Source organism: Mirounga angustirostris, unplaced genomic scaffold (genome assembly GCF_029215605.1).
Source record: "Mirounga angustirostris isolate CCGP_5_RB_7025 unplaced genomic scaffold, mMirAng1.0.hap1 SCAF_11, whole genome shotgun sequence".
Taxonomy (NCBI): domain Eukaryota; kingdom Metazoa; phylum Chordata; class Mammalia; order Carnivora; family Phocidae; genus Mirounga; species Mirounga angustirostris.
Genome location: NW_026991719.1, coordinates 88,812,388 through 88,836,368, shown reverse-complemented (window position 1 = coordinate 88,836,368; position 23,981 = coordinate 88,812,388). Strand labels below are relative to the sequence as shown.

Genomic DNA, 23,981 nt, shown 5'->3' with positions numbered 1-23,981 from the left:
TGCGGTGGAAACAGATCCTTTCCTTCGGAGAGGCCCAGCAATAATCTGGCAGTAATAAAAATAGTTAAAAGATGGTTTTAGTCTGATCTGCTGCTCACAATAACAGTGATCCCAGCCCCGTGTGGTGGTGGTATGGAGGAATGGTGGTGGGGAGGAAGGGGAGAGAAAGCGAGTCTACTACGGGCTGGTGTGTGGCTTCTCGTTTCTGTAAATTTAGGTTTCCAATTAAGAAGTATCGCTGGCACCTCAATGGAGTCAGAAGAACCGTCTTTCTCAGAAACAGGTCTAAATTGTGCTTACACAATACCGAGGCAGTACTGACATTTAATAGTAAAGATGATAATAGCAATAATAATGGCTGTGGGCTCTTTGGACCGGAAGCAGCAGGGGAGTTATTTCATGCTGCCATAGAGACAATGAAAGCAACCATAATACTACTTTACATGTGAACAGCTCTCTACAGTTTACAAGGTATTTGCATATGTTTAATCTCATTTAATCCTCAGGATTACCCAGAAGATAGGTATTTCCTTTCAAGTTTTACAACACCTGTGAGCCTCACCTCACAAGTAGGTAGGTGTAGGCCTTCTTAACAACAAACAATGGGGTAAGTGAAGTCCCAGAGAAGGGGAGATTCGGCCTCTCCCAGATGCTCAGCTCCTTTCCCTGAAGCTTCAGAAGCAATTACCAATAATATTTGTTTCTGACAGAGTCAAATAGGAAAGATCGTAATCAGAGACAAAAGGCCTCAATTCACAGTCGGGGCTGCTGTACATATTTATGGAGGTTGTACCTGGCACCGGGGGATCTAGCTGAGTGGGCAGGAGGGCCAAAACCCAGTTCATTCTCTACTTAAACCATGAGCCCTGGTGGACGTTTTGATCCCATGGTATAAAAGAGCATCAACTCACCGCGTGGAGCACCGGTGGGATTGCAATTCCCCAGAAGAGGTTTTTTGGTTTGGTTTGGTTTGGTTTGGTTTGGTTTGGTTTTTGCTAATTCTCACAAAGGTTAACAGGAGGCCCCACTGAAAAGCTCTTTGGAGAACTTTTCAAATGGCTATTTCAAATTCTCCTCTCCTCTCATCACCTTTTTGCCTACGGATGCTTGGCTGACTGTGAAATCCTTTCCATTTGGGCTTACCGGGTTGTTGAACCGTTGGGAATGCCTTTAAATCCTTTCAAATTAGGAATGCTTCATTACAATATGATATTTAGTAAATAGAACACAGAATGGTCTTCTCTTGTTTGTCCAAAATTGAAGACCTTATTACTATGTTATTGCCAGGGATCTGGCTAGCCTCTTCCCACCTATTGAAAATTATTGTACATTAAAAAAAGACAAAGAAATAATAGCAACATTGGTAATAGCTAATATTTCCTGAGAGTTTATTGCGTGCTAGTCATTTTGCAAGGGCTTTGTACAGACCATCTCATTCAGTTCTTGCAACATCTCTATGTAATAAGGTTATTATTTAACACACTTTATGGATGAGATTTCAGAGGCCAAAAGAGGTTGAATAACTTGCCAAATGTCACACAACTAGTGAATGGGAAAGCCAGGCTATGTACTCAGGTTGGTCCAAAGCAGAGCCTCTCAAACCTTGGTGTTTACCAGAATCCCCTGGAGGGCTTGTTAAAACACAGATTTCGGGGTTCCCCCTCCGGAGTTTCTGGTTCGGGAAGGAAGCAAGCCTGGGGAAGGGCCCCAGAATTTGCATTTTTAAAAAAGATTTTATTTATTTGACAGAGAGAGAGAGAGATCACAAGTAGGCAGGCAGGCAGGCAGGCAGAGGGAGAGGGAGAAGCAGGCTTCCCGCTGAGCATGGAGCCCAATGTGGGGCTTGATCCCAGGACGCTGGGATCATGATCTGAGCCAAAGGCAGACGCTCAGCAGACTGAGCCACATAGGCATCCCCAGAATTTGCCTTTTTAACCAGTTCACAGTGGGGCCCGTGCTGCTGGTCCAGGGATCACTCTTGGAAAACCACTGGTCTAATGAAAGACTTATACTCTGCTGCCTCCTGTCTACCTGAAGTATGTCCCCAAAGCATACTCACTTGAGATCGTGTGTGCCAGATAAGGTGTATAATTCGGCTCTTCCATTTTTCTTTCTTAATTGTTGGGTCCACTGATGAAATTCTTTGAAGCGCCCCAAGGTAGCCGGTGTTGGCCTTATTTTCCTACAGTAATGACAACAGTGATACTGATAATATTGTGGCTAAGAGCCTTCGTGTTGATAGGGCATTTGGTATGGAAAAGCGTAAGTAAATGTAAATGGTGAAAGACCACCTGCTCTCATGAATGGGTCCGATATCAGTAATGATAAAATTATTGAAGACCCAGCACAAGAGGAAGTCTCTAAAGAGGCATCCTGCATCTAAGCTTTCAACATTTAAGAGGCCTTATCTGTGTAGCAGCTGTAAAAAGTTGAAGAAAACATATGTTGCAAGGTGTGGAGAAATATTAAAAACTTATCTCAAGCTGGGCAGCGATGTGAAAGCAATAAATGCACTTGCAGTACCAGTTTTATTGGGTATGAGAAAACACGATCTGATGTAGGTGGTGGTCTCTGGACTTAAAGCCAAAAATGTGTGTGTCGGGGTGGGGGTACCCTTAGCTGATAGAAACAGTCACACAGCGCCCAGAGCCACGTTCTTACATTGTGCTTTGAAGCCAATCACACTAGGGGGCGGAGCTTGGAAACAGTCAGATTCCAGAGCCTCCCACTCTCTTCTTATGCATCCATTTTATAGACTGAATAGAAGAAAGCTGACAGGGAGAGGGTCTGGATGTACTTCTTTCACAGAAATGTATGGCCAGATGGCTGAATCCTGGGGGAATGTGAGACTTGGGGTAAATCACAGAGCATGTCCCCTCCCTTCCTCTGGCTTGTGTACCTTCCCCCCCCCTCAACATTTGTTAAAACAAAATAGGTTAAAATAAATGTCAGTGATAGGAGATGTCACAAAAGGGTTAAAATGAAGATAAAGAACAGTAGAATTTGGAGGGGGGTGTTTCTGTGGATTGGGAGCAATACTGTGGGCTCACAGTGTGAATACGACAAGGACTAAGGACTTGGGTGTGAGACTGAGCCCGTTTTCCTCCACTAAGGACTCTATAGCCAGTAATCTGTGAGAAATAAAGAAGTGAACTTTGCCTTCTGAGAAACACAGTTCCTCTATCTCAAGGAACTATCAGACAGAATATTTCAATATAAGAAGAAAAGTGGGAGTTGAGCGACTTAGTAATAGACTTTTCCTGGAGTTTCATGATGTTTCTTGCTGCTAGTGTTGAGGGTGAAAGAGAAGGTCCTGGACAGGCTGCCCTAGTGGGTACCACAGTATGAAGACATAGCCGCTGGATGTCTTCGGTGGGGCTCAGGAAGCTTAGAGAAAGTGCCAGTATCATATTGTGGTGAGCTGGGATCTCAGCAGGATGTATCTCCTGATCCTTGTTTTGGCTATAGAGTGGCTGACTGTTAACAATCGGGATGGAAAGTTACAAATTAGTATTATTCAATGATCACCCATTGACCCAGGCCTTGTCTAGGATTTAAGGTTTCTGTCCACTAATCCTTTCCTGACAACAACTTACAGGTAAAATCCCATTTTAATGAATGTAATTTTGCGATAATAAAGCTATTTAGTAAAATCATCATGTAGAACAGATGCATCCACAAATCCCTGTTCACAAAGCACTCAATCTACTAAATTAAGATGCTGTTGTTTGAATTCAGTATTTATGCTTTCTACTTTAGTCATGTTCAATGGCAAGGTCTTGCCATACAAAAAATGGAGGAGACCGTGATCATACCCTCTCAAGGCTTCCATTTTCTCATCTGTAAAATAATGAGGGGAATGAAAGGAACTAGTAGGTCTCAAAGAGTCTTCCCAGTTATAAAAATTCTGACTCTTTGTCTAAGATATCCTTAGTATGGGCCAATGAAAGAAAAATTACAAGGAGAGATTAAGGTTGAGGGTAAGGTCTTGAGCATAATTAATGACACTAAGCATTAAGGACAAGTATGGTAGAATTTACCTGCCCAGTAAATATCACTTCAACTTGTTTTTCCATACTAACCATCAAAATATGACCATGCCTCTCATCTCAAGGAACCCACAAAAGATACCCAAGTGTACAACCTCTCTGAATTTTTCAGGCATTCGTTTAAACAATGTTCATTGGGTGCATAAGATGTACCAGGATACAGAGATAAAGAAGACACAGTCCTTGACCAGTCATTGGGGACAGGCTGATGCTGAGAAAGGGGTACAGTATGATAATGATTGTTTTTTTTTTCTTCAAGATTTTATTTATTTATTCGACAGAGAGAGAGAGAGAGACAGCTAGAGAGGGAACACAAGCAGGGGGAATGGGAGAGGGAGAAGCAGGCTTCCCGCTGGGCAGGGAGCCCAATGCGGGGCTTGATCCCAGGACCCTGGGATCATGACCTGAGCCAAAGGCAGACGCTGAACGACTGAGCCACCCAGGCGCCCCTGATAATGATTGTTTAATAGCTGGTTCGTGGAAGGAAAATAGCCCTGATTTGTAACGTTTGCCAATTTTCATGGAGTGATTTCCATAATTACTCCCACCATGCCCAATTTCAAGCTATCAGTCTGACACTGACTAGCGCACAAAATCCCTGAAAATTTAACCACAGGCTCTTGTGAACCAGCACCAACCAGCTCCAGCATACTTCTGAAGGGGTGTGACCTTGGGAGAGGTGGCTCTCCTCAGCTGAAGGCAATTCCCAGAGAGGTGTTAGCTATCATCTCCTAACACCGCCCCACCCCCAGCAGCTAGGAGAATGAGAGCTTCAGTCGTGAAGGCTGCAGCTGGGAGGTACACCACGGCACCCACTGCACATAGTGTATGTTAAAGTATTTGCTGTGTTTCAACCAACACAAAGCACTTAATTCCATTTAGCGTTCCATCTAGCGAAGTAATTTTAATGTTCCTTGAAATGTAGTAAATACAATTTTATCTCTGTTGGGTAATCTTGGTCAAGTCACCTAATCTCTGTTTTTGTTGAAGATGCCAATATTGACTTGCTTGCTAAGGATCCTGGTGGATGAACTGGCCAACTAACTGAAAACACCTGACTTAACTCGTTTTTCCCCCTCAGTGGACCTGTTACTGGACTAATTTGACCAAACTGATTCACGTTTAATGGTGTAACCAAGTTTAAGGACTTAGAGGTCTTTGGTTCTAGATTTTCCATCTAAATCCAGCTCTTTGCTTGTCAAACCTCTCTGGCACTCCATTTACCCATTATGCAATATGTAATTATGAACAAAGGAGGCTGAATTCCTTGTGTGGCTCATGAACTAGCTCCAAAGATATCCCAGAGTATTTGAAGGAAGATTTAAGGATCAGAATACATGTAAAACCTCTTAGGGCAATTATATTGAAGGAACTAATGGTCATTTGAAAACTCAAAGTTACACTGTATGTGTGTGTGCGTGCATGTGATTTAAATCATCTTCATAACTTGCCAGTTACACCTTAAAAAACTGGAAGGCATCAGCTCTAAGTCAAAGGGGAAAGTTTCTGGGGGTATTTAACCAGTGTGAAAAAATGACTTTGGAAACAGATGAAGAAATATGTAAACGCCAAAGACCAGTCATTGAACGTAGTTAAGCGTATTCAATCCCTGAGATGAAAGGTTCCGTGTAAGCACGTATAATTAATATTTACCAATAGCAATAGGACCTTTGCCTTTCTTCAAGGAGCTCAGAATACTTGCCAGGCATTATCTAATTAAACTACTCAATGTACCTGTGAAATGCCTTGGAATCTACATTTTAAAGATGTGGGCACTGAAGCACAAGTGGGCTTAAACTAAACTCATTTAGCATGCCAAGGGCGAAATTGGATAGAAGACTTTCAGTCTCATGATCTTGCTGCCATTCTTCAACCGTGGCCTCCTCTAATCCACTCTATTCTAGCATGGCCTTGCCAAACAACATAGTTTCGTAAGTCTAGGAAGAATTAAATAGACTGCAAAGTCATTCCAATTATAGGGAAGTTAGATTTTTAAAAGTTGAACATATCACCCATAATATTATTAGCGTTTAGAGGTCAGTGTGAGCTAGTGCCACTCATTGTCTACAATGGCCACGGTAAGGGTGGGAGCAGTTGTGCAAAATCTGTTGGAATGTTGTTTGCAGGAGCCGGGCCGTAAGTAGCGGTGGTGGCTCTGAGAATGTCCCCCATCCTCTCCCTCTAGCCTTCTTATTCTTCGGTACTAATAATAGCTACTCTTTTTTGAGCGCTATGTGCTAAGCCCATTATACGAATTGCTCCCTCAATCATCACTACCACCCCATGAAGTACATATTTATGATCTCCATTTTATAAACGAGGCAGAGAGAGGTAAAGCAATTTACCTAAGGGTATACAGCTAACAGTAATTAGTGATTTTAAGATATAAACCTGAATCTTCCAATCCCAAAGCCTGTTCATTATGCTACCTCCCATTTGCTAAATACGTTCTTGTTCCTGTCTAGCAGTAGGCTCTGCAGGCTATATACGTATCTGTGACATCCCTATGCCTAATCCAGAGTCCCTGAACATACCTCAGCCTTAGCTCAGGGTTTCAACATCTTGATCATCTTAGAGGCATAAGATAAAAATCGTTTACCAGTTGGTTATAACACATTTATTTATTTCCCCCTCTGTGGTTTTTGGAATTCTATTTTTCTAACATATTACCGCCATAACCTCCCTGCTTTGTTGGTTTCAGTAATCATCATGTGTATGCATTCGGCCTTGATTGGGGGAGAAACTCAGACGCATCTCTTGGAATGGGCTCATGATCTGAAAATGGCTGATGGAACCTATGTCTTTGTTCCCTATGATGCCCTGCTCTACAGTTTACCTTATAAGCATACCCCCTACCAGGTCCTGAGGAACAACCCAAAACTCCGGGAAGCCTATGATGCTGTGTTGACCATTACAATGGAGTCCCAAGAAAAGACCTTCTATCAAGCCTATACTGAGGCAGCAGCTAGCCATGAAATTCCTGAGACGCTGGAGTCAGATCAAGTAAGTGCAGATTTACAAGTTATCATAAGCAGAGGCCCTCAAACATCAGGAAGGTCAATATTGTTCCTATGAAAAGCCTCTATTCTACAGGCAGCCCAATCAAGAGCAGGCAACCACCCACAAATTAAGAACACCTTTTGTTTGCAGAAAACATTTCTAAAACAAAGACACATCGTTGAAGCATTTTTTTATTGTCAAGCCACCCACAATGACAGCATGCAGCCATGAAGAATAAATAAAAATATATTTAAGAATAGGGGAACAAAGCTTTTATATATATTAGTGCTGTTCAAGGGAGCTAGAGAAGTCTTATTTCTGACCCAAGTTCAGCTGGTTTGAATAGTTCTAAATCTATTCAAAATAAAAGAGAGCTGGTATATGAGACCATATTAACTTTATCATTGATAAAACTGGTATTAGAGAATGCGGCTTCTGTTTGTAGGCATTTGAGCTTCCCAGTACTGAATCTGAGGATTACCCAGACTTCTCCACCTAGTCAACAGCATTGCAGGACCACCATATTCTGGCACCACAAAGGCATGCCTTTTGTAAAATGTACAGCCCGGAGGAGCATAGTGGGTGTGGGCTTCCTATAGGTAGCTGGCTCCCAAGAGAAAGAAGTTAGGAGGGACTGGGCCATACATCTTTAGTTCTCCTTCCAAATTAACCAGTAAGGTAAGTCACTCCTTTGTGGGAAGGAATGAGTAAGGGGACGAAGAGAGGTCAGGTGTGTTTTTGCTAGTAGAGCTATCTCGGTATGAAAGGAATCATTTGGAATGGGGAAGAATTCCTCCCTTCTAATATGCGAGACATGATATTTACATGCGTATAAATGAATATATGTATAAACATATTTCAGATTCAAATCACAAACACTTAAGGGCTGGAGAAAGGTAAAGGAGTAGGGAGGGGAAGAAAGCAGAGAAAGGAAGGACAAAAACAAAGAGGAAACATCCAAAAAAGACAAGGAATATGGGAAGAAGGTGGTGAGGCCGAAAATACCAGTTAGATTCGAAAAAATACAGAGGGGGTTTTTATAGGTTGGAGGCTAGATGTAGAAGAAGGCAGTCATTTTTAGAAGTATTTAGAATAACACGTAAGTAGGATTAAAAGTTCTAGCATTTGCTAGCATAGTGTATTAGTTATAATGCTTCTGGCTGTAAGTAATAGACTGTTCAACGCAAAATGGCCCAAGTGATTTTTCTTTTCAAAATTTGAAGGTATGGGTGCTCAAGGGGCAGTTAATTCATCAGCTCAATGATGTTATCAATGAACCAGGTTCGACTCATCGTTCCACTTTACAAGCCGTAGCATGCTGTCTTGCCATCGTGATTTGGTTGGTCTTATGGTCCCATGATGGCTGCCACAGTTCCAGACATCACATATTATAGGTGGAATGGTCTCCAGATAAAAATGGGGAATGACTTTCTCTTGTGCCTCTTTTTAAGAGTGAGGAAATCTTTCCCAGAAGCTCCTCAAGCAGACTTCTCTCCATACTTTCCTGATCACATTCATGTCTCATATGCATACCTAAATCAATACTTTAGAAAGAGGAACAAGACCATCATGATCAACCCTATGGCTGTTGGAAAAATGTGAACAGAATTGAAATTCTGTTAGCAGGGAAGAAGGCTGTCAGGTAGGCAGCTGATAATGTCTAACACTCAACGTTCTCCATGATATTCTCCTTTATATCCACCCTTTATTTCTTTATCCTGTGGACTGCTTCTGCCTCTGAACAAATGATTCAGATAAGACTTAGGTTTAGTTTAAGTATGGATAACAAAGATTTTGCTGATTCTTGTTCTAATAAAAAAGTGACTAGCAGAGATATTAACAGGGCAGATTTTGAACTTGATTGCTACTGAGATGTTTATAATAAATCTTTCTTTTAGGAGACACACACATGTTTAAAAACAAATGGTCAGTTTGGTCAAGAATTGCAAGAATCCCTCAAACTGCTAAGAATTGTTGCTCAAACCAGTTGTTTGGTATATTTATAGGCAAGCAGATGGTGAATTTTTGTACTTTTTAGCCAATGATATGGCACCACATCGATACAGACTAAGTCTTTTTACTTTAATCACGAAATTGAGGGAAGGAGAAAGATGTGTGTGTTTCTGTATTGTAAATCATACATACATATGAACAGATATTTTGATACAAAAAACTCAGATCTTCTACTCTTAATATTTGATCCAATCTCTTTGTGCTTGTGGAAAACATAAGGTAATTAAGGCAAGGAAAAAAAAAAGACACCTTTATCTTGGTTGCTAGGCAGCCTGCACTCTGCTTTAGACAAGAAAATAGAGCTAAAACAAAGAATCTAGATCTTATAAAACAGCTTATTTGGATGCATTTCCACCCCCACTTTGCAGGTGCCTAAGGTATACCCTCATAACCAAAGATTGAGAGAAGGATGAGACAGTTATCTTCAGATTTCTGATAAACAAAACCCCCTTTTACCTAAAAATTAGTTTCCTAATTTTTGAAGGCAGCTGGTATAGCAGAAAGAGCATATGATAAAGAGTTAGCCACACTTGGGTTGAAATCCCAGGGTTCCACTCTTACTAGCTGTGTGTCCTTGGGCAAATTACTTACACTTTTTTTTTTAAAGATTTTATTTATTTATTTGAGGCAGAGAGAATGAGAGACAGAGAGCATGAGAGGGAGGAGGGTCAGAGGGAGAAGCAGACTCCCCGCCGAGCAGGGAGCCCGATGCAGGACTCGATCCAGGGACTCCAGGATCATGACCTGAGCCGAAGGCAGTCGCTTAACCAACTGAGCCACCCAGGCGCCCTACTTACACTTTCTTGAGTCTCAGTTTTTCCATCTGTAAAATGGGTTAGTGATCTACATCTTCTGGGATTATTGCAAAGATTTAAACAAATCACACGTGTAAGGTAACTAGCAGAATGTTTGGCTCACAGCTACCTTCCTTTCCACTTTTTCTTCCAGAGGGCCAGAATGACCTCATACTTACCATCTAAGTTACAATCTGATTTCAGCCCCCTAGTCTTGAAGTTTTCTGATTCCTGGCAAAAAAATCTCTCAATAGTTTCAGCTTTCAAGATTATTTTGCTTTCAGAATTCCAAATGGTATTTTCTTAGATCAAATGATGTAGTGCATTGTTTGCTTGTCCCTGGGCTCCTGTTGTTTTTGCCCTGTTCAGTCAAGAGATCAATAATTATTTGCTGAGCACCTGCCATGTGCCATGCATTATGTTGAACTCCAGATAGAATGGTAAACAAGACAAGATTTTTGTCAGTGGTTTGTTGGAGCCGGTTTACAAAAGCTGATGGTGTGTACCTTTTCCCAGTTCTGTGTTTAGTGACATTGTGTTGGTAGCTAGAAACCAGCCATCGGGAGTATTTACACCACAGAAATTGGTAAATGATACAAGTAAGAGTTATTTTCCTTCTCATAGAGTTAAACACTTACTAGCACATCTCTTGTTCCTGATCTTATAGGGTGTAAATTCCAGTGAGAGAGATAGTAAATGAATAAACAAATGTATGAAAAACATGGCCATATTTCTCTCTTGCCCAATAACTTCCAGTGGAATTGAAATTTCTATAGATAGCAGTGGTTTGCAATCTCTTTTAATTTATGCCCTTACTTCTTTAAAAAGTAAAACCAAAGACTGTCAAAGTAATATGTGCACATAGTTTTAAAGGTTAAGAAATGCTAAAAAGTTTGTGTCAACAACAAAGCAGTTCCTAGGCCTCCCCCCCCCCCCTTTTATCAGAAGCAACCACTTTCTTGTCTTTTAGCTCTTTATTCTGGTATTTACCTCTGGGTTTGTAAATACCATACTGCCACTGGTCTCTCTCTCTCTCTCTCTTTTGGTATCTTGATTAATCAACTTATTTATTAAATATTGAGAGAGAGGGAGTGAGTGGGGAGGGACAGAAGGAGAAGCAGAGAGAATTTTTTTTAAAGATTATTTATTTTGAGAGAGAGAGAAAGAGAGGGTAAGAGCATGGGAGAGGGACAGAGGGAGAGAGAGAGAGAGAATCTTAAGCAGACTCTGTGCTGAGCACCGAGCCTGATGCAGGGCTTGATCTCATGAGTCTGAGATTGGGGCCTGAGCCGAAACCAAGAGTTGGATGCTTAATGGACTGAGCCACCAGGCACCCCTTGATTAATCAAATTTAGACATTATTTGTTGACTTTCTCTTACAGTTGAGTATTTTTAGCTCTTACATACTTCCTTATGCGCCTTCAGACCTTCAATATAGGTACACCGCAATTTTTTGTTAAATTCATATTTGGCATTTTTAATATTATACCTATCTAAATATCATTGACTGCTGACCCATGTGGTATACTACGGTAACAATTCATTCTGCATGTAACTTTTGATTTTTACTGGGGTTGATAATTGCTTTATTTTTAAATTTGTTTACCTTAATTTGAATTTCGAAGTCTTTCCACATTGTCTGATAAAGCTGTAGAATGCTCACAGAACAATTTTATACATGGCAAAAACCCCTTATCAATTTCATTTGTTTTTCCTGAGGCTCTCTGTCCTCCTGTTCCAATCTAAACTTATTGCTCTCTAAAGCTTCTGCACAACTGTTATGCTAAGATCTCCCTTTTTATCACCCTGGAAGGTCCCTTTCTCTTTTTTTCTGTGCTGAATCCACTATTCATGAATCTTGTGACTCCCATTTTTTCCCCCAGTTTACTCTTGTTTTGGTGGAGCACATTCTCTAGTGAGAAAGGTACACAGAAGGTAAATTTTTGAAATTTTGCATGTCTGAAGGTCATTAGTCTATCTTCACTATTGATTGATAGTTTGAGTATATAAATCTAGGTTAAAAAGTCATTTTCTCTAGGGCGCCTGGCTGTCTGTCGGAGGAGTATGTGACTCTTGATCTCGGGGTTGTGAGTTCGAGCCCCACATTGGGTGTAGAGATTACTTAAAATCAATCAAATCAGATCAAATCTAATCGTTTTCCCTTAGCACTTTGAAGACATGGCACACTGTCTTCTTATTTCCATTGTTGGCACTGACAACTCCAAAGCCATTGTTATTCCTGAGTCTTTGATGCAAACTCTTTACTCTTCCCCATCTCCCCCAGAAGCTTTTAAGATTATTTCTTTATTCTTGATGTTAGGAAATTTCATGATGATGTCTGGGTCTTTGACATATATTATGCAGTATCTACTGTGGGGCCTTTCAATCTCAGTCCACCTGGGAAATGTTTGTATATTATTCATTTGATAATTTCCTCAACAACATTGTCTTTGTTCTCTCTGGAAATACTATTTGTTTTTTATAAGATTGTCTGGGTTGATTTTTTTAATTGTCTAATTATTTCTCTTGTATCATCCATATTTTTGCTATGTTACTCTTCCTAAAAGAGCTTCTCAATTTTGCCTTCTCTTTTACTAATTTAAAAAATTTTTTTCCTATCATATTGTTAATTTCCAAGAGTTGGTTCTTGTTGTTTGATTATTCTATTTTAATGGCATCCTGCTTTTGTTTTGTAAATATGGTATTTTCTATTATTTCTCAGAAAATAGTCACTGTACTTTCTTTGAAGTTTTTTTCTGCTGTCTGTGTTTTTCTCCATTTCTAATTTTTCATGCTTCTTTGTTTTGGTCTTTCTATTTCATGTTGGAAGCTTTCTTTAACTCTCTGGTGATCCTGGTTGTCCATATTTAAGAATGAAGCTCTAAGAGACAGATTTGAAGGTGTATGTACATTGTGTGTTTGTTGACCAGTGGGCTTCAGCATAGGGTAATTGGCTAGCCAGCTGGAGTTTTTCTGTCAATATCTGTAGATCTTGCCTCTTGGGCTACACTTTCTCCAGGGAAGAATACTCCCGTCTTCTTGGGAGTCATAAGCCTGGTTGTCACTATTCTAGGAGTCATGTTGGGGGAAGGAGCCTGGGACTCTCATTATTAAGTATAAAAACTTTAACGTCATCACTCTTTTTTGTGGCCCACCTAAATTTTACCTTCCTTTGGATTGAGTGTCCCAGCTCCAGAGCTGCTCTGAATCGATTTAACCTGTTTCCAGCAGGGTCTGGCTCTCCTCAATAGAGGTGGGGATGGCAGATGTCTAATCATTCCTTGCAGGGACGTTCAAAGGGCTTTCCCTCCTTTAAAGTTCTGCCTCACTACCACTTCTATAGTACTTGGTGCCTCTAATTCCTAAGCCTTTCTGGGATTCTCAAGGGGGAAATCTGCTTGTTGCTTACCAACATTCCCCTCTTCGGGTACTTAGGTTTAATTGCCCCCCACTCTGCTAAATCAGTTATCACTTTCCATCTTCATATTCAGTGGGTCAGAGTTACAGATATCCCCTATTACTGACAGATATGGAGGGTTGGTGTTTCTGTTCCTTGTTCTCCTTGTTTGGGAGTGATATTTGAGAGGAGGAAGAGAGTGAGGAAGAAAATCTTGATCTCACTAGCCTCAATCAGGAAGTCATGAAAGAAAAAAGAAGTTACAAAAAAAGTCATTGGTGGATCTATCACAGTCAGTTAATTGACTTAGCAAGTATTTATTAAGCTCAGGTATAACATGGTGGTTAAGAGCATCGGCTTTGAAGGCAGAGTGCTGTACATTTACTTAAGCTCTCTGCATCTTCTTTTAATTATTTTAAGTTGGGAGTAATAATAGTACCTACCTCATAGAGTTGTTGTGAGGATTAAATGAGTTAATACACATAAAGAGCTTGCCTGGCACCTAATAACCCCTCAATAAATGTTTATTATTAGTGTTATTAATGTTGTTGTTCTTTTTATTATTACTATGTGCTAGGCACTCTGCAGGTGATATCATGGAGAACGAAATAGAAATAAGATCTCTCCCCCAATGAAGGGGAACAGTTTTACCATTTCAGGGTGCTAAGAACACTAGGTCTAAAATTAGGACTTTTAGGGGCACCTGGCTGCCTCAGTTGGTGGAGTGTGCAATTCTTGATCTCCGGGTTATGAGTTCGGGCCCCATGCTGGGTGTAGAGATTACTTACAAATAAGAAATCTTAAAATAAAATAAAATTGAGATTTTTATTTTTTGGTCACAAATTCAAGACTGGGATAAGGTACTTGACCACTATGCTTTCCAGGATGATATTACTAGAATTCTGTGCTCCTCTTCTGAAGTGCAAATAATAGCAGCTCTCATGTATTCAGTGCTTACTCTGTGCCAGGTAATTAACATAAATGGTCTCATCAGATCTGTAGATCAAGCCTACAAATTAGGTATCATTATCTCTACTTTATGGATGATGAAACTGAGGCTCATGGTAACTTTTCCAAGGTCATACAGCTGCTGGCAAGTGGCAGAGCTGGGATTCCAACACTAATCCGCTACCAGAACCTGACCATTTAACCACACATGAGCCTTAAAAAAAATTACACCGTGTCCATGTCCAGTGCTTTATCCAAAGTAATATTACTAAGTAACTAACACTTTGATTTGAATGCGTTTTTCAGATTGTTTTCCTCTAACCTAGGAGGTGCTAGGGCTTTATGAGGACCCATGAAATGAGAACAATAAATCAGGGGCACCTCGGTGGCTCAGTCGGTTGGGTGTCTGCCTTTGGCTCAGGTCATGATCCTGGGGTCCTGGGATCGAGCCCTGCATTGGGCTCCCTGCTCGGCGGGGAGTCTACTTCTCCCTCTCCCTCTGCCTCTCTCCCCTGCTCATACTCTCTCTCTCTCTCTCTCACTCCCTCTCTCTCTGTTTGTCTCAAATAGGTAAATAAAATCTTTAAAAAAAAGAGAGAACAATAAATCAGAATGGAGAGATTGGGGGGTGGGAAGCCAGTGAAAAAATTCCTAATTTAGTCTCAGGATGATTGAGCAAGGATTATCACTTTGTACCTTTAAATTTTGACTTCTGAAATAAGGGTTTAGTGCCCGCATCTTTTACTTTTGCTGTCTTCCCAATGCTTGTTTTCAGGAAAATGCTATTGGCTACAAATGCATATTGCTGGAACACACATTTGGGATAATTCTTCCAAATGTGGCCTTTTTTGCCTAAGCAAAGGAAATCCTCTGGATTTCTCAGCAAGCCCGGGGCGGGGGGGGGGGGGGGACCTAAAGCTCCTGGCACCCATTGCTTTCTATTACCTTAAATATAGGTGCCTGGCAGGGGGCTAGCGGGCTGCAGGGGATGTGGTTAGGGCTGAAGCATTCCAGGATGGGGCCACCAGAAACTTGTCAGGAAAGGTTGCCTGCAGTTTACGGTGGCTATAGTTGGCTTTGTACATCTTCTATAAAAAAAAAAATAGAGTGATCATTCTATAAAAAATAAAGGTATTGTGTTCATGAGGATCATATCAAATAGTTTGGGTTTTCGCCATCTCTTGGCTAAGTCCAAGTGCTGAGACCACGCATTATTGGAGGTACCACCTTGAATAGCAGGAACTTGATTACCATCTGGTTTCGTGATCTCTGCATGTGCCTGGCTTTTTGTTCAAAAGTGATGTTGCCATTTTGTCCTTCAAATGATGCTTTCTGACCCAGGTATGTTTCAATGTATGCTTCTAAGGACAAAATGCTTTGGAAGCCAGGTTTGTGTCTTGCAAGCACAGTAAATCTCAACTGATGACAGTCAACTTAACAACAGCATGAACCATTAAATTTAACAAATTCGAAAATCACTGCTCCTGACCCAGACCTTGTTTTCTTGGATACCAAGCTCCAAGAAGCCTAAGGTAGAGCTAGCTACATTTGCCGAATAACGAACGATCAATTGTCATTCATTTATTCATAATTCATTCAATCAGGTTCAGGTCTAGGCCGCAGGCAAAACTAATAGATGGAGTCATGAGTCGGTTCACCATTCTGGGCTGTGATGTCAACAAGGTCATCCGCCTGACAGAAACTCCCGCCAATCCCATCATGCTTCTCTGGAGCTGTAGTCAGAAGCCGGGACAGAGGTTATGGAGAGGGCCCTTTCTTCCCTCACCCCACCTTCTACCTCTTCTCTCTCTCATTATTTGCAGCAGCTGCAGCTGGAGGCCTTTTATGGCCAATACTCACAGAGTGTGCCTTTGACTTATGGAAAGGGGCAATTTCTACTGCTGAAGGGCACGGAAGGGCCCAGTGGGTGAAACAGCAACACAAACCAGCTGGAACACAAATCCAAGCCCTCACAGTGAGCGTGGGCCGTTGTGACAGTTCTTTTACAACCCTGATACAGCTATGCTCTTTCCTTTAGCTTCAGGTCCCTCTACCATATTTTTGTGGCTCTGTGTGTGTGTGTGTGTGTGTGTGCGCGCGTGCATGCATTTGTGCACATGCACACGTGTAGTGTGTGTGTGTGTGTGTGTGTGTGCGTGTGCTATGTGGTGGAGGCTGGAGAATCCTGAAAAACAGGCTTCAGGTTTCAGGGTTTCAGTCGTCTTGGAGAGTTGCTGTCAGTCAGCTCTAACGGGGGTCACTCCAAGAACATAAAGGGCAGCATAGCCTGGCCAGCTGAAAACCCTGTGAGATGGGTCAACTCAGAGGTGAGGGTGTTGTTTTTTAATAGTTTCAATCTTTGCTCTTGGCTGTAGGTAGATACAATCTCTTTCCCAGAAGGCTCTGTGCCTTTCAAAACAGAATACTAGCATTTTCTCTGCTTTCAGGGGCTTGCTGCCCTGTGGTTGTTTTTTTTTTTTTTTTAACTCATTTGTTTTACTAGTATTGATTTTATACTCCACCTTCCAGCCTTAACTTATTGTCATAACCTACCAAAGCCCCAGAAAACAGGCAGGCTCTCGCCTGCACATGTGTTAAGGCGGGGCAGTGGAGAGAGATCATTGGATAAATACTCAAGGAACTGAAGTGTTGATTTCTGCCCTGATCTTAGTTAGCTTTGTTATCTGGGGCAGGGTTTTTGGCCTGAACCGTTGGAAGAATGGAGTTGCTCTTAACAAAAATGGGGAAGACTCATTATAGATGAAGCAGGAAGATTTGAGGTGAAAATCAGGAGCTCGATTTTGGGTACATTGAAATCTAACATCCATGTAGAGATATCCGAGTAGGCAGTTGACTTATGAGTCTGGAATTTAGGAAACAGGTCTGAGCTGAAAGTATAAATCTGAGCTTTATGGCATAGATGTGGTATTTAAAGCCATGAGACCAGGAGAGATCCCCAACGGAGTTAAGTGTTGCTGGAGAAGAGGACCAAGGACTGAGCTGTTTAACGCTCTCATGTTAAAAGGTTAGAGAGATGAAGGGGAAAAAAACCCCATATACAGTCCAAACGGAAATGTCTGCAAGCTAAATTTGGTCCCTGTACTAGACCAAGTGTTGGGAAATTTCATAGGAGTTCACGCTTAAACAAGACCACAGGTAATGCCTATTTCAAGCAAAAATGCTAAACTAGGAACAGAAAACCTGGCTTCTAGTCTGGATTTTATGCCCAGGTAAGTGACCTTGACAAATCGCTGAACTACTTTGCTCCTCCCTTTCCTGTCTAAAGAGACAGAGAGCCAGGCCAGATGATCTCCAAGTTTAGACATTTATGGTTCTAGACATTTTAGAGAGGAAGAAACTGAAGCCCAGGGAGAGGGGATTAAGTGACTTGCCTAACATTCTGGCTTTAGGGAGAGACCACAGGCCAGTGTGTCTTCTTCTTCTGTACTGTTTTAAACCCCGTATGTGTATTAGAATACCTGGGGTGCTTTTAGGAATACTGATTACTAGGTCCCAAACCTAAAGTATCTCATTTTGTTGGTCTGCATTGGGTTTGGCCTTGGTATTTTTGACACTCCTTGGGTAATTGACAACCCACTGTTCTGTAGACAGGGCATGGCAGTGTCTTGCTAGCTGCTACCAAACCTCTCTGCATCTTGACTTGTCTTTCCAACACGAAAATGATTCACTCAATTTTAAACCCTTTTATTCAGATGAAGGAGGAGGATAGCTTTCTAGACCTGGTGAAACCAAAGTAGCAAGTATCAGCTTTCTCTGAAGCTCCGTAAAATGGCATGACCATAGCTTTCTTGCACTCCATCCTAGAGGTGAAATGTTATGGAAAACCCTGAAGCCATGGCCCATGGGCGGTGGGGGGGCTAGGGAGGGATCGTTCCCTCTTCCTCCCTACCTTTTTGGAATAGATACAAGTTTGTTCCCAAACCAAATTTACTAGGTTAATAAGCAGTGCATCAGGCATAGTACACCAAATGCTGTTGCTTTTACTATATTTATATAGCAGGCAGAGTTATGCTGTCCACCATAGAAGCCTTACTGCTTTACAGTGGTTTCTCACCAAAGCTTTGCCACTTTGGACACCAACAGGATATAGGGTTTCTTGGTTAAAACCCACATTCTCCATACATTACAACATTTGGCTCTGTCTTTGGGGGGTGTTATGTGTCAGTATGTATGTTTGCATGTGTATATGTGGGGAGCACGTGTCTAGGAGAAGAGCCATTTTGGACTAAGACAGGACACAGACAGGGACTGTGGAGACACATTATTTACAGCCTCACCACACTCACCTGCTATTCTAGTAGTGCCAGCAAAATGATTTTTTCATGCATAATGTACTGGTCATTAACCTGGTAAATTTCTTTGGGATGCCTCTTGTCTGTTCCATACTTGTTTTTTTAGTGCCCTTTATAACTCTAAATCACTTTCTTAGTCTAGGAGCATAAAAATATATTGTGTATGACTGGTTTGCTCATAAAATTGTCATATTTGATATATTTAAAGATGTGAAGGCCTGGGGGAGAAAAACAGAAAAATTCAGGGGAGAAACCAAGCAAGTCTTCAGAAACAATTGTTTATTTCCTCTGGGTCTTCATAGCTCTCCTCCACTCAGACGTGCAGCCCATACTAATGAACACAGGCTTGGAATACACTCTGAGATTGCTCTAGGGTGACCAGGGCTCAAGCTAATTGTAATTTTTAAAAATAGGTTTCACCGTTGTTTGGAACCATCTACAATTCAATTTACTTTATCGCACAAGCCATGAATAATGCTATGAAAGAAAATGGACGGGCTAGTGCTGCCAGCCTGGTTCAGCATTCCAGAAACATGCAGTTCTATGGATTCAACCAGTTGATAAGGACAGATTCAAATGGAAATGGAATCGCAGAATATGTAATCCTGGACACCAACTGGAAAGAATGGGAACTCTATAGTACTTACACTGTGGACATGGAAATGGAGCTGCTGCGATTCCGAGGGACCCCCATTCACTTCCCTGGTGGCAGGCCCCCTCGAGCAGATGCAAAATGCTGGTTTGCAGAAGGGAAGATCTGTCGAGGAGGTAAGGAATGGAAAAATCACTGGTAGTCAATTTGGCTCAGTGTGGGTTATAAGGGAACCTCTTTAAGGGAAGGCGTATTTTAACATTGGAACACTCATAGAATCAGTCACTTGCATTCAGGGGAGATAAACATCTTGGCATTCCAGGTAGTTAGATTAAAATAATGAGGACAATGAGAGGTACTTTGCAGCCTTGGATAATCATCTACAATTTAAAAGCCAACCCCACTCATTTTCAAAATGATCCCACTCCCAAGGAGGTTTACTCTAAGAAGAGGAAGCCATGAGTCTTCTCCTTGGTCTGTTGTCGACTATGACCTGTGATCATTTCCCCTGCTAGAAAGATCACCTGTCCTTCCCTTGCTGTATCCAAATCCTGTCAGTCAGGTCCACCCACAGAGATACCATTTCTATACCTTCTCTTCTCTGAACTCCCATTGAACTAAAAGTCTGTACCTCACAGCTTAGCACAAAATTGCTTTTCAGTTGTTTCTTGTGTCTCCCCCTCCCAAACATACTGCTCCTTGAGGGCAGGGACCATAGCTAATAGTTCTTATGCGCCACCCCCCAACCAACACAGTCGGCATCCAAAATATACTTGCAGTTTGACTGACTGATGGAACTCCTCTAGCTTGAGGAAGAGTGGAAACTCCATTATATCTCTGAGAGCCAGAGGGGAACTTTGGGAGGATCCATATTATTCCTATGTGAGTGTACACCACACCCTTCTAAAACCACATGCATCTATTTGAAATGGACTTCAATTTCTAGTTTGCTTGAGTGTGACATACCCAACTACCTTGATGTTAGCGTCATCATATATTTCCTTCTGAAATCTTAGTAATCCATCCAAATGTTTAGGTTTTCTAGAGGCTAATTTACATCTCACTGAAACCCTAATTATCAAAACCAGACTCACCCTTGAAAGACAAGTGCTATGTTACTCATCTATAACTCACAAGGTCTATGGGCTCCAGTGAATTTAAAGGTCTTTTATTTTATGAAGGTGACATAATACTTACCCTTCACAGGTGAGATAACATATTTATTCTCAAGAACTCTATTGCCATCCAACTTAAATTAAGGTACTCAAAGTTTTCTATTCGTGGACTTTTTCCTCCAAAGCGACACCCGGGTCAGCCTTAATTCATGTGATTTGTTATTGTCAGAATGGTGAGTGGTTTTGCCTCAGAATGGCGAAATTGCTTTCTGTGTCCATAAAGTCAACAAGACATACTGTGCTGTAGAAAAATGGAATTAAGTTAGGTAGATGTGGCTTGATTTTAGTCTCACCAGAAAGCATGAGGAGCCACTCCGTGGTGCCCTTTATTTACAGCCTCTCTCTGACAATGCCATTCTTCCTCTCGCTTTCTACAGGCATTGACCCTGCCTTTGCTGTGATGGTCTGCCTTGCTTTGCTTATAGCCCTGCTGTCTATTAATGGATTTGCTTACTTTATAAGGTACATTTTTTGTTCTTTTTGGATATTAAAATACAAGCCCGTAATAGCCTTGTGAATATTTATTTCCAGGAAGTCATGTTTCAGTACAATTTCCTCATTACGTGACCCACTGATTTTCTGTTTTCCATAGCAGTTTACTGTCCCTACTGGCCCCATTTAGAGTGAAGTGTTTTCATGATGCCAAGAATAACTTCCTCAGCTGTGTTATCAGTGTGGTTGCCTGTGAGTAGATTTGGCTTGCCACATTATTGTGAAATAAGAGAACTAGTAGTTTAGGGCCTGTGTACTCCCTATCTATGCTCCCTTTTCCACTGGCAGAGTCTCCACTACCCATCTCTTTCCCCAAATGGTATGGACTAGTAGAAAATAGAATTGGGATATTTTAACCAGGTCCAAGAATTAGTCAGACTTTCGTGAGAATCTAGGAGTTGGGAATAATGGTACTAGTTCACAGGACTGTAGCAGGGATTATTAAATAAACTAAAGTAAGTAAAACACCTAGAATAATAATACCGACTCAGAGTAGGTGCTCAACAAGTAGTAAGGTCTCACCTCCTTCCCAGGTACATGGGATTCTCCTGCTGATTGTTGGGAGCCCAGAATCCTCACTTTGACGCTCATACTTTTTGCCATGGGTATTATACTCCAGAGCCACATTGTCCTGCTTCCTTGAACAAAAGCTATCCTAGCTAATCACCAATATCATCATTATCATTACGTCTTTGTCCCTCTCCCTGAGATCCCATGAGAGGTGACCAACTACTCTGATGAATGAGTTCAGGATCGGGGATAAATGGCTGAAGATGGCTTAATATGATGCTCTTTTCTCATAATCTTTGCATTTTAACGGTTGAACCCTCCCCATATTAAGATGATTTGGGGAAAGTAAAAAATGAAATCAACCACGACCCTCCCACTTTACCTTTTCCATCCTGCTAACCACACCTTTGTTATCTCTTTGTAAGAGTGGTCCTGACAAAAATATGATACAAACTTGGTGGGGAATAGAATGGAGCTCCTTTGGCAAGTTCTGAGAAAAAATGTCCAGAGTGTATTAAGCAGCTGTGTAAATCTGGACAAGACACTAAACCTCTCTCTGCCAGAATTTTCTCATTTGTAAAATGAAGGGATTGGATTAAGTGATCTTTAAGAGCCCTTCCAGCTCTGATGTTCTAACAAGTCCGTGAAATCCTGGCTTGAAACTCTAACAGGTGGTACTCTTAGTGTTTAGTATGTTGGCATCACTGTGAGAAACCACTACTATTCAATCTCCTCATATTAGAAACTTGATAAAGCCATACAGAGTGGTGGGTAGCTTGTGAATTGCTAAAACACACTTGACAAAGACATTAGTTCAAAGGAGGTTTTTTTTTTTTTAATTTCTGCGACTGTGACATACTCCTGCTCAGAACAGAAATTTAATGTATTGAGTTTAGCTGTTGTCAAAGGCCAAAGTATTGAGTTAACATCGTTAGATGCTCAGTGAAAATAAATGTTATCCAACCAGAAAGCTCCCCTCTCTAGGGAGATTTGAAGAGTAATAGTCTCTGGCTGCCTGATGCCAAAACATCCCATGGCCAGGTTGAAAATGGAGTCACTCAGCTGCTTAGGTTACTTGTCAACCTCCCACCTCACCCCCTATGACTGGCCTCACTGGTCTTTCCCATGGAACGGACTGGTTCTTTCAGCTTAGAGTGAGCTCAATCTGCAATTCTTGGGAAGGCAAGGATAAAAAGTCTGTAAAATCACGAGGGGGTTGTTTGGAGTTTGTGGGCTGAAGGGCCAAGAAGGCTGGAGAGGGACATGATTGGAGAGGAAAATGAGTTTGAGACAATTGGTACTCCAAGTGGTACTGAAAACTCAGAGATGGGAGAGAGGCACATCATTTCCCAGAGTCACTTGGTCCTTGGTTCTTCAGCTAACAAAGCACAAAAGATGCCCTCTCTTTGCTGCCTGCCTCCCTCTCTCTGCCCACCACGGCTGCAATCAGAAGAACTGAGCGTCTGATGAGTTTCTGTAATAGATGGTGATTACTTGCAGGAGAGTGACTCTCTGTTCCTTCCTTTTCTCTGTGTTTTGATTGTTTAAGTTTTTTTTTTTTTCCAGAAAGAAAGATGTGCAAAGAACCCAACCACCCCAAAACAAAGGATTCTTTGAACTCCTCCTTTCTCCGGACTCTGAACCAGATTGCCTCGCCTTCCTATAAAGCTCTCCAGTGCTTTGTAAAACTAATGATGATAATGATAATAATGAGCTCTTATAATTTCATGGTGCTTCATGCTTTTCAGAGCACTTTCACATATATTATCTCATTTGATTTCCAAAACAACTCTATAAAGCGGGTAACGCAGGAACCATTATCCTGCTAGACAGATGAGGCCATGGGGGGCGTGAAGAGGTTAAATTTTTATCTAAGGTCATCTGGCTAATTAATGACAGAATTTGCACTACACCCCAGGTCTCTGCATTGGGAGTCTGATTCTCTTTCTACTAGAGTGTGTAGCGTGGTTATTTTCACAGGTGTGCCTACTTTAAGACAATTCACTACACATATGAAACGGATAAGTTAGGGAGTAATGCTTTACTTTGCCAAAAGATTCATGTGCTCTACCCAAGAATTCACTACAGGGCTCTTTTAATTTTCCCTGCAGGGCAGCAGCTCCCACAGTGATAAGGGACATATTTGTTGGCAGACAATTAGAAACACATTAATTGTTTGTTTACAAACCAGTGGAATCACTGAGACAAGCAGACTGTGTTGCTGGTGCTTAAAGCTACAGTGACATCGAAGACTTCCTTACAGCAACTTGACAAAGCATTTTGATTCAGTGGTTGTTTTCCCAGCTCTGGCACTGGGCTTTAATACATTCCACAGGGTGATCATTAAGGGGTTGTGGAAAAAGCGAAGCCAAACTGTAGCCGTCAGCGCCCCCAAGACAAAACAAAACAAAACAACCACGCAGACTAAATCCAAGGTATCCTTCAGGTCTTCAAGTTGTCAGGTTGGCTCAACTGAGATGACCTACCTGGCTGTGTGGGTAGACATCAAAAACTTCTATGTGTCTAGTAACTGATTTGTAGGAAATCATTATATTTGCTGCAAATTAATGGGCATGTTTGAAGAGAATCAGGTTTAAACTGTGTCTGTGTAATGCTCAGACAAGAGACCAATTCAGTAAAAGAAAAAAAAAAAAAAAAAAAACAAACCCGGTCAGCCCACTTGTTTGGAATCATGTAG

The 23,981-nt window shown here is 41.4% G+C and overlaps 1 protein-coding gene across 1 annotated transcript in view; it reads left to right on the top strand.

Annotated features, from left to right (window-relative positions):
• Positions 1 to 23,981, top strand: part of GUCY2F (guanylate cyclase 2F, retinal) — an 87,516-nt gene that overhangs the window by 4,636 nt on the left and 58,899 nt on the right. The window contains exons 2-4 of the mRNA XM_064574852.1: positions 6,751 to 7,052; positions 18,928 to 19,282; positions 20,659 to 20,743. Of these exons, the coding sequence (XP_064430922.1) occupies positions 6,751 to 7,052; positions 18,928 to 19,282; positions 20,659 to 20,743 (742 nt within the window). The remainder of the gene's footprint in view (positions 1 to 6,750; positions 7,053 to 18,927; positions 19,283 to 20,658; positions 20,744 to 23,981) is intronic.